This window comes from Arachis stenosperma, chromosome 4, assembly GCF_014773155.1.
Source record: "Arachis stenosperma cultivar V10309 chromosome 4, arast.V10309.gnm1.PFL2, whole genome shotgun sequence".
NCBI lineage: Eukaryota > Viridiplantae > Streptophyta > Magnoliopsida > Fabales > Fabaceae > Arachis > Arachis stenosperma.
The window spans coordinates 16,965,945-16,976,402 of NC_080380.1; the positions used below are offsets into that span (position 1 = coordinate 16,965,945).

Below are 10,458 nucleotides of genomic sequence, written 5' to 3' on the forward strand. Positions count from 1 at the left end.
TAACACAAGCAAATTAAACATAATTATCATACACTATTGTTGGATTGTGATGGGTGGAAAAATGTCGGTTAAGAAATTTTAATAAAAACAGTGTTGCAAGTACAGTCTTAACCGACGAAATTTCCACTACCAATTTAATTTGTGTCACAATTAAGATTAAATATCTGGGAGCAGAAATTCTAGGTCATTTTCCAAAGAGTTGACACAAGATGCAATTTATTGGTTATAAATTTTTTGAGAAGTTTTTGAAGTTTGAGAACAGAAAATTAAATGGCAAGGAATTAAAGCGATGAATGATAACAAGAAGTGTTGTGTATTTAAATAAAATGCCTTGACTAGGAGAAAATTAATTAGAGTTTCTATCCTTGTTGATTTTCTCAAGTATAATAGTAAAATGTTGTTGCTTCCACTTAGTTATTCTCTAACTAATAAAGGAAAATCAAGTAGATAACACTAACTCTGATTCACAAGTCCTAATCACGTCACAGAGAAGAAGGATTACAGTTAGTGAAAATTGAGTTAGCCAACAATTTCCAATTACAAATTAATACTTGAGTGTTCCAACTCAAGGGTTTTCTATTAATCAACTCCAAAGTCAAGTTGGGAGCTCTACTCCATTAACATGAATGCTATTTTCACAAACATGTAAAGGGAGTAGATAGGAGACATGATAATTAAAATTAAATTAATAAAAGCAAATTTGGAGCTGATAATTAATTGAAAGAAATCAAACAGGTAATGGAACTAAATATAAAATAATTCATTGCATTAATAAATTCAAAATTAGCAATATCCAAATATGACCACAAGCAATTAAATGGAAAAGAAAAGAGTAGAGTGATAGAAAGGCAAACTATAACGATGAAGACTTCAATCGAAGGTAGTAGCAGCTCTCTCAATATCCAATCCAAAAGTAAAAACTAAGAATGCTAAGAACTCTAGGAGAAGTAGTGTTTCTCTCACTAGAATTCCCCCAAAAATAAAAAACAAAACTAAAAGTGAGAAGTAAAGTGTAGTCTCCTTGAGTCTCAGCTGCATCCCTACCCCTAGTTTGCATTTTTGGACTTGAAACTAGGTCCAAATCAGCCCAAAAATCACCCCAGCGAGTTCTGATAAGTGCAGCACGTGACGTTCTATCACACGTACGCATCGGTCACGCGTACCCGTCGCAGGTCCTTTGCGCTTGTCACGCGGTCACGCGTATGCGTCACTGTGAAATGCGCTAATGTGCGCGCACGCGTCAGCCATGCGTGCGCATTGCTGCTCGCTTCCAATCTCTTTAGTTTTTTGTGTTCCTTCCATTTTGACATGCATCCTCTTCATCCTTTAAGCCATTTATGCCCTATAAACCTGAAAATACTTCACAAACACATCACAGCATCTAATGATAATAAAAGAGAATTAAAAATTAACAATTTAAAGGTTTAGAAAGCATGTTTTCAATCATGGAACAAAATTAGGAAGGATTTGTAAAACCATGCAGTTTATATGAATAAGTGTGCGAATAATTGATAAAATCCACTCAATTTAGCAAAAGATAAACCATAAAATAGTGGTTTATCAAACTGGTCTTAAATTTTTTTAAAATTTAGCTGTCATAGGTATATTTGATGCAAATAAAAACCTTTTGGGATAAAATTAAAATAAAATAAAATTTAGAAATATTTTTAAAATTTTTGCCAAACTTAAAAGACAAAAAATATACTTTATCCTATTTTAGTTTACACAAATATAATAAATAATGAGAATAAATATAGATATTCATATATAAAAATTATATTATACTTTTTAAATTTTAATATGTACAAATTAGTTTTAAAAAACTAGAAGTAAATACAAATTAGTACTCGAAAGATTCTAACGCTGATAAAATGGTATCTGATCTTTATTATTGACAAAATGATTTACGAAAGATTTTAAAATTTGACAAAAGTGACCAGTCATCAATTGAGTTGCCTAGAATTAAGATTTAGGGATGACGTGCCAGTTAACAATTATCATAATTAAAAAAGTTATCCACTTTTAAATTTTATAATTTTAAAAACACCCCAATTTTAATTTTTTAAAAACCCTAATCACTCCTCCCACCTCAAATTTTCTGCAGCTTCCAACTCTAAAAGGCCAAAACCCACTTTCATCCTCATTCTTCCACCCAAACTCAATCAATCCCTTTCACAAAAATAAAAATTTGCCCATATTATATTGTTATTATTTCCTTACTCTCTAATTCTCAAAAGTTTCATAACTATGAAAATATGGAATCATATTCTCTTCAAATTTCTCACCTTAACAAAACCAACACCAACATCTTAACAACTTCTTCGAACGAACGTTGATACAATTATACAAATATCTCAACTTTACCCTTCAATTCTCTAATGGAACCATCCCTAATTTCTTCACCGTGATCCCCAACCCCGCCCTTAAATCTACCATCCCTGGCCAAACAGAAGGTTTTGCTTGGAATTCCAATAGGAATCCACATCAGCAGTAATAACAATAATCAGTTCTAAAGTCTAAAGAATCAAAATTAGAACCAAAACAAGCAAGTGAAGAACCAAAAACTCTTATTTCGGAGGCATCATCCTGATCATATGGAAAGTATCTAGTGACAATTTTTTGTCAGAGAATTACGAGCGGAAGAGGTTGAGGATGGAGCAACAGAGAAAGATGGAGATAAACCTAAAAGGCTCGAATGGAAGGAAATCGGGATGAGTGATGAAGGAAAAGAGAAAGGAAAATTGTTGGGGATGTGCAGTGAGAAAATTGCGGAAGAAGAAGAGAAAAAAAAAAGGATTAGGATTTTTAAAAAATTGAAATTGTGGTGTTTTTAAAATTATAAGAATTAAATGTGAGTAACTTTTGTAATTATGATAATTGTTAATTGATATGTCACTCCTAAACTTTAGGTAAGTCAATTGACGGTTGGTCACTTTTGTCAAATTTTAAAATCTTTTAGCGATTATTTTGCTAATAACAAAGATTAAGTACCATTTTGTCAGCGACAGAATCTTTCGAGTACCGAATTAGTATTTATCTCAAAAAATTATAAGCACATGCATATGATTTTTTTATAGATTAATTATTCTATTAGTCTTTATAATTTTACAAATTTTTAGTTAGATCTTTATAAATTAAAAATTTATAATAAAATTCTTATATTATATAAAATTTATAATTAAATCTTTACTGGTTATTACTTGAAAAAAAACACACACACTAATCTAAAATATTTTTTATAAGATCTTATAACTTATTCTACATCAAACACAAAAATAAACATTTCAAAACAAATATATTATTCTAACAAAGGATATTTAAAAAGTTTCTAATTAAAAAATTAATAAAATTATAAAAATTAATAAAAAATTATTTTTTTATTTATCAAATACAAAACAATAAAAATGTTGTATTTTTCAAAAATACAGATATTCTTTTAAAAAATTTTACCAAATTAAATCATAATTTGATATAGGTCAATGTGCCTTGAGCAGAAGAGTGAAGTAACGAGAATTGTGTGATACTTGACTATTTGAGTGAACGTGTAATTCAATAAGAATTCTGCTAGAAAGACAATAGAAAATCTAAATAATCTGAATAATAGGTTGCAGATTTAATCCAATACATGTAAAAACTAAAAAATATTCCACAAATTACCTAAATAAAAAAAATTCACCTAGTTGTTCTAAAAAAATAATCATCTCAAATTCTAATTTACCAAAGCATTTCACTCCAATACCCTCTTCTTTTTCAACCGGCTGTCACTCCCACCTTCATCAATAATCATCCCACTTTAGGCTTGCCACATGCCGCCACCGATGCCCCTGACTCGTAGTAAAAATAACTATCCACTTAAGGATAAAAAATAATCATCCGTATATATAATGAATTGAACATCCAACATATTTTGATTATATATAACTAAACTCAATCCAATAAAAATAATCATTCATATAAGAATCAAAATAACAATCCGCATACCTACTAAAATGACCATCCTAAACTGGCTATTGAAATAGAAGAAGAAGGAGATGAATGAACAGAACCAACAACCATGATCAAGCTCCCTTCACTCCACGTAAGGGGGGATGAACGTACCAAAATGCAGTCGCATATGACAAAATATGTTGTTCGCGGATCTATTGCTAAAGGGGACGCTACCGGCTAAAGGATGGGCGGCTGCTGGCGTCTAGGCGGCAATGGGCTGCGGGGGAGGAAGCACGGCTGGCGGTGGGTGGGTAGCGCGAAAGAGGTTGTTTGAGATATGTTTGCGAAGAGGTTGATCGCACGTTCGCAGAGAGGTGTGACGCTGTTAGCTGAATAATGGGCAACAGCGGCTGGGGTCTGGGCGGCAGTGGGCTGAGGGGGAGGCTACACGACTGGTGGCAGTTGGGCAGCACAAAGAAAGTTGTCTAGGGCTTATGCAGCTCGATCGGAAGTTCGCAGAGAGGTTGGACGACGTCGGCTGAGGACTGGGCGGCGGCGGCTAGAATCTAGGCGACGTCTAACCAGAGATTGGAAAAGTGAAGTAGCGGCTAGGTTACTCTGTAGACCAGAGTTTGTGAATAGAATAGGGAAGTTAGCATGGTAATGGGTGTAATTGTTGTGGTTTAATTCGAAATCCTTATTTTTGTAAATTTCAGAATTTGAAATAATTAATAATTAATTAATAAAAAGATTTATTCTATTTTTTTTATTTCATTGTTTAGGTTGTTTATTTCCCTCATTGTTTTTTCATATTTTTTGATTTAGTAATTGAGTTTTTTTTCTTTTAAGTAATTAAGTATATTGGTTTTTTAGATAATTTACCAATAATCATAAGAAAATACTTGTAAAATATAAAAATAGATTATAGTTCTATCAAATATACTTAAATTTTCAATGTTAAACAATATGAAGTTCATTTAATATAGTTGCAACTCTTAAAACCAAGATTAGCAAAGTTTTCTTCTCATTTAAGGGTAAGAGACTAGTTTGAGTCCTTCAATTTTAGTTATAATGGTATTTAATCATCTACATACTTAGGGTTAGAGAATAGTTAGCTACGGTTTACAATTATCAATCGAATAGCTGGAAAATGAATATTCAAATTACAATAGTATGTCAAAAACATAATTTTTAAATAATAAATAAAAAATATTCAATATCTTGTTAATATAGTTAAATAATGTTCAATATAAGATTAGCCCATAAAAGTTTAATTATTGTACAAAATTAATTATCTTAACAAAAAAATTATAAATAAAGTTTAATTAATATGTATCTTAAAGATATATAATAAATATAAAATAAATATGTTAAAAATTTAATTTTTTTTGTATTTTTAATATTTTTAATTTATAATTTTAATATGTATTTTTAAAATATAAAATAACTAAATCTTTATAAATAAAGTGAAATATAATAAATAAGTTACATACAACTCACTAAGGCCAGCCAGCCAACCAACACCAACATCATTGGTCCCCAAAGCTGTCCTCCATTGAGCTGTTGGAACTTGGAAAATTAAAGTCTTATTAAAATGTGAAATGATACACAAGTAAGAGAAATATGTTTGAAAATCTTTGATAAGAATTAACAAGTGATGAAATCTACGATGATCTCAGATGATGCATAATTGTTTCTATTTTTATAAGAAAATTACATGATAGTATTTAGGTTTCATTTGGAAAATTTTAAAAGTAATAATATTTTTAAATTTTTTATTTATGAAAAGTAGTAATATTAATATTTAGTACAATTTTTAAATTAAATTGCAGCTTTTTAAGAAACTATGAAACTTATAGAGAAGTTAAAAAAATGACTTTTCTCATAATACTATTATTTTTTTTATCATATTTTTATAAAATAAGTACTTTTAAAATTTAAAATCTAAATACAAAATAACTTATTTATAAACTACTATTAATATAGTTATTTATTGTTTAAACTATTTTTTCTAAAATAACTTAATTAAACTGTTTTTTCAAACTAGCCTTATTTTGGTTTTGTATGATTCTTGAGCTATTAAGTGCGTGTTTGGATTATCGTTTGTAAACGGATGTTTGTATAAAATTGATTTTGATCAAAAGTGAGTTAGTATTAATATAGTTTATGTTTCGTAATTTTTATTCAAAATGGATTATAGTAAACTAAATATTGTTTGGATTACATTATTCAAAATCACTTTTAGATGAAAAATGATAAAAAATGACATGAATTTAAATAATTATTTTATATTATCTTATAATTTTATTTTAAATATTTAAATAAATTTTAATTTTTTTAGTACTCTCAATATTCTTTAGTATTCTATTAGAATTAATAAAATTATAATACAAAGTAAAAAAATATTTCATAAAAAAAAAATAACAATAACAATAAAAGAACTCATAAAAAAACAAAAATTTTATAAAAAATAATAATATGATAAGAGAGTATTAGAAAAAAGTATTATAAAAATAAACAATAAACATATAAATAATCAAGGATATAATTGATACATAGAACATAAAATTTAATCTAACATAAAAAGATGAACAGAAAAATTAGAATTTTTAGTTTTTGATAAACGTGGATTGAAAACTGAAATCATTTTTGCGTTTATAAAATAAAAACGGTGCCAAATATAAAAATAAAATGTTCAAAAAATTCAAACAAGCTTCTCTTTTTTACAATCCAAATACACCCTGAGTGTTTGAATCAAATATTTTAATATATGTTGATTAGATTATTGTCATTGGGTCTTATTAACAAAAACATTTCACTAATCCAATTCAACTGGTTTTCTATTATTTTAAGTTACGTTCTTATTTAGTATATAAATTTTGATATTTCATATCTTATTTAAAATTAGTATAAAATTAGATAATTATTTTCAAAAAACGAATTTTATATAAAAGTAACAACTAAAATTATTAAATATATTCAATTAAATTATTTAACATAATACATATTAATATTTAAATGACATGAATTTTTCAGAAAAAAGAAATAAATAATAAATAAAAGAATAGATTGGTGCATTGCATTGCCACCACATGCTTTTTGTAAATGCAAAAAAAGAGACAAAAACATTACATGATGTAGGATCTGTATCTCCCAACCCAAGATCTGCTTCCCTTCTCAATCATCGTTCCTCAAACCTGCGATCTGTATCTTGTTCCTTTTCCCTTTTTCACTTTCGGGTTTGGATCTCTCAAGACATGTTCCTCTTTGATTGGTTCTATGGCATTCTAGCCTCCCTCGGCCTTTGGCAAAAAGAAGCCAAGATTCTCTTCCTGGGTCTCGATAATGCCGGCAAGACCACCCTCCTTCACATGCTCAAAGACGAGGTTCTTGTTTCAATACCCTTTGAAAATACTTTAAAAAGATGAGATTTTTAATTCTTAATTTTTCTGGGGTTTGTTTCAATTTCAGAGATTAGTTCAGCATCAACCTACCCAACACCCCACTTCCGAGGAATTGAGCATTGGCAAGATCAAGTTCAAGGCTTTTGATTTGGGTGGCCACCAAGTTGCTCGCAGAGTCTGGAAAGACTACTATGCAAAGGTTATAATCGTTATTTTGAGTTTTTGCTTTGTTTATTATTTTTCTCAATTTCTGATTTATGTCCAGTGATAATTTGTAATGATTTAGCAATTGCCAAAGTGGATTTTTCTTTGTGGTGATGCTTTGGAGCTTGGTTGTTCACTTTGTTTTCTGTTGAGTCCTTGAAGCATTCTATTTTGTTTCATTGATGGGACAAATTGCTTCTTAGACAAGGTGACTAGTGCTCCTATAGCCAATTATATTATATCTTGATTGGCTATGTTACAGTGTGTTCAAAGAGGTTCGTTTATTTATTAATTGGCCACGAGTGACAAGTGTGTTGGACGAGTGTCATTAACTGTTAGAGTTCGTGGTGTGCTTGCTAGGCAGCTCAGTGGAGTGTCTATGCTCCTTGGTTGCGAATCGTTTCAACTTAACATAGCATATCACCTACTTCCAATCTGGTCTGTTCATTAGTGTTCATTTTCCATATGGAGTGCTGGTTTTCACTTTAAGTGCTTTTGGTCTTGCTCCTTTTTCCTGTGATCCTTTTGTTTCAAACTCTTACAGTTTTTTCTGTTTCATTCTTCTTGTTAATAATAGTAACTAGGCTGATTTGCATAAGTTCTTACTCATCCTGCAATCTATGCCTTCTTAATCCCAGATAAAGCTCTCTGTAGTTATCTGATTCATCAGAGGCAGATATTGAAAGTGGAAGTTTTCGCTGATAGCACCCCTTAATGAACTTCCAGGAGGTGTTTACTAGTGACTTTCCAAACATGTCCTCTTTGCTCCCTAATGTATTCTAAAACAAGAACATTACAAGACTGAGAGGGAGACTTAACGTACTTAGATCAGCACAAAAATCTAACTATTAGAACACCCCCCCCCCCCCCCCCCCCCCAAAAAAGTGATTGACTCATCCTTTTTATGCATTATACATTTAGAATATATAATTGTGAATTGATATATTTTTTCACCTCTCGGAGAAGAGGTATCTAGTAATGACGACTGAGTTTTGTTTCATAATTGTTGCTTAGTCCCTAGATGCATTTCCTTGCTTATTCAACAATCCATACAAGGGTTTGGGGTTTGATTCATTGATTCTTTTCTGCTCTTACCGTAGTTTGACTTGACTTATATTCCATTGTACCATAACTTCTTGAAGATTGGTGATCGATTCTTTAGTAGCTTAACTCTTTTAGGTTGTGTCTGGTAAGTGTCTCGAGACAGAAACATTGTGACAATTATGACAGAGTCAGTTGTCTCTAGATTTTTGGTGGATAGAAAGTTGGAAAAGTTATCTTAGGATAGAGGCATTTGATTCTTGCCTACTCTTATACCCGTCTCATTCTCTAAACAGGTTTGTGTCACTCTGTTTATTTGTCCTTGAACAGTTACCAAATAGGATATAGAGTTTCACTGGTTTCGGCTTTTCAGGTGGATGCTGTTGTTTATCTGGTAGACGCCTACGACAAGGAGAGGTTTGCAGAATCGAAGAAGGAGCTTGACGCGTTGCTTTCAGACGAAGCCTTGGCAAATGTTCCGTTTCTAGTGCTAGGAAACAAGATCGACATCCCATACGCAGCTTCGGAAGAGGAGCTACGATATCATCTCGGCCTGACAAATTTCACCACGGGCAAAGGCAAGATCAATCTCACGGATTCCAACCTTCGACCTCTCGAAGTGTTCATGTGCAGCATCGTCCGCAAGATGGGATACGGCGACGGCTTCAAGTGGGTCTCCCAATACATCAAGTAGAATTCCAGCATCATTTTTTTGTTTGTTACCCCTTTTCCTTTGTCCAAGTAGCACATCTTCAGAATAGTTTTTGCCACTGTTTTTTGCTTTTGATGAATTTGATTGTATTATTTGGTACAAGTGCAGTAATATTACATGATAATTAAGATTTGTATCTTCAAAGATTCTTTTGGTGAAATGTCCCTTGTTCTTTGAAATGCTGGATTGTGTTGTAGGGTGATTATGACTGGCCAGAGACTAATCAATTTGGAAGAATCTCAATCCACTTTGGTTCCTGTTTCCTGATACATACTCAGAATGCAAAGGTTACATAGTTTTGGTCTGATTTCTTACCTGGCTTGTGTTTAGTAAAACGTCAATAGGATAATCCTTAAGGTTGCGATTGCGATTGATTCTAAGAATATGACAAGATATTGAGAACAAGATATAAATGATAACAAGATATAAATGATAGAGATATAAAAATTAATGTTTTTATATATATTGGAATACAAATACACATTGAAAATAAATTAAATTATACATATATTTATACATAAATACATTAGTGGCTAATTTTGGTATATAAATAATATTTTTGTATTTTATAGGGTTTATTTTAAATATTTGAACTTAATTTTAAATTAATTTGAACTAAAAGGGTTAAAATGGATCAACTAGATTTTAGATATATAATTAGTTATGATGCACGCACACGAATACGGGACATGCGGACACACGAATTTTAAATTACACGAATTTTAAATTTTTATAAGATACGTGAACATGACATATATATAAAATATAAAATATTTTTTAAATAAATTATAATGATATTTTAATATTTTATTAATATTAAAATATAAAGTATTTTTTAATTATTTTTAATGTCTTTATTTAATTATATAAAGTATTCAGAATATTTTGCTTTAATAATTAATAGTATATATTATTTCTAAACTCATTTCAAGAATATATGTAAAGAATAAAGCTAGATATGCTGACATGTGATGGTATCTAGGTGTGTCTGTAGAAGAATTTTTTAATGAGACACGGTTGGATACAGAAGACACGCGTGTCGGATTAGTGTTGTGTCTAAAAATAAAATGTATCCGATATGCGGACACTACAACTCAACTAAGTGTCCGTGTTTCATAGATAATTAATGTATATAATTTTTTAAATTTAACAAATATTAATTTATATCAA

The 10,458-nt window shown here is 30.3% G+C and overlaps 1 protein-coding gene and 1 non-coding gene across 2 annotated transcripts; both read left to right on the forward strand.

Moving 5' to 3' along the window:
* The first annotated feature begins 7,022 nt into the window (after nucleotides 1-7,022).
* On the forward strand, nucleotides 7,023-9,557 carry LOC130974318 (GTP-binding protein SAR1A-like). The gene is made up of 3 exons (XM_057899141.1): nucleotides 7,023-7,313; nucleotides 7,399-7,530; nucleotides 8,950-9,557. Exons 1-3 carry the CDS (start codon nucleotides 7,185-7,187, stop codon nucleotides 9,268-9,270), a joined length of 582 nt encoding a protein of 193 aa, XP_057755124.1. The 5' UTR covers nucleotides 7,023-7,184; the 3' UTR covers nucleotides 9,271-9,557.
* LOC130978478 (small nucleolar RNA snoR83) lies at nucleotides 8,167-8,292 on the forward strand. The gene has a single exon (XR_009086119.1). It is a non-coding gene; the product is annotated as a small nucleolar RNA snoR83 (small nucleolar RNA).
* Nucleotides 9,558-10,458: the final 901 nt, after the last annotated feature.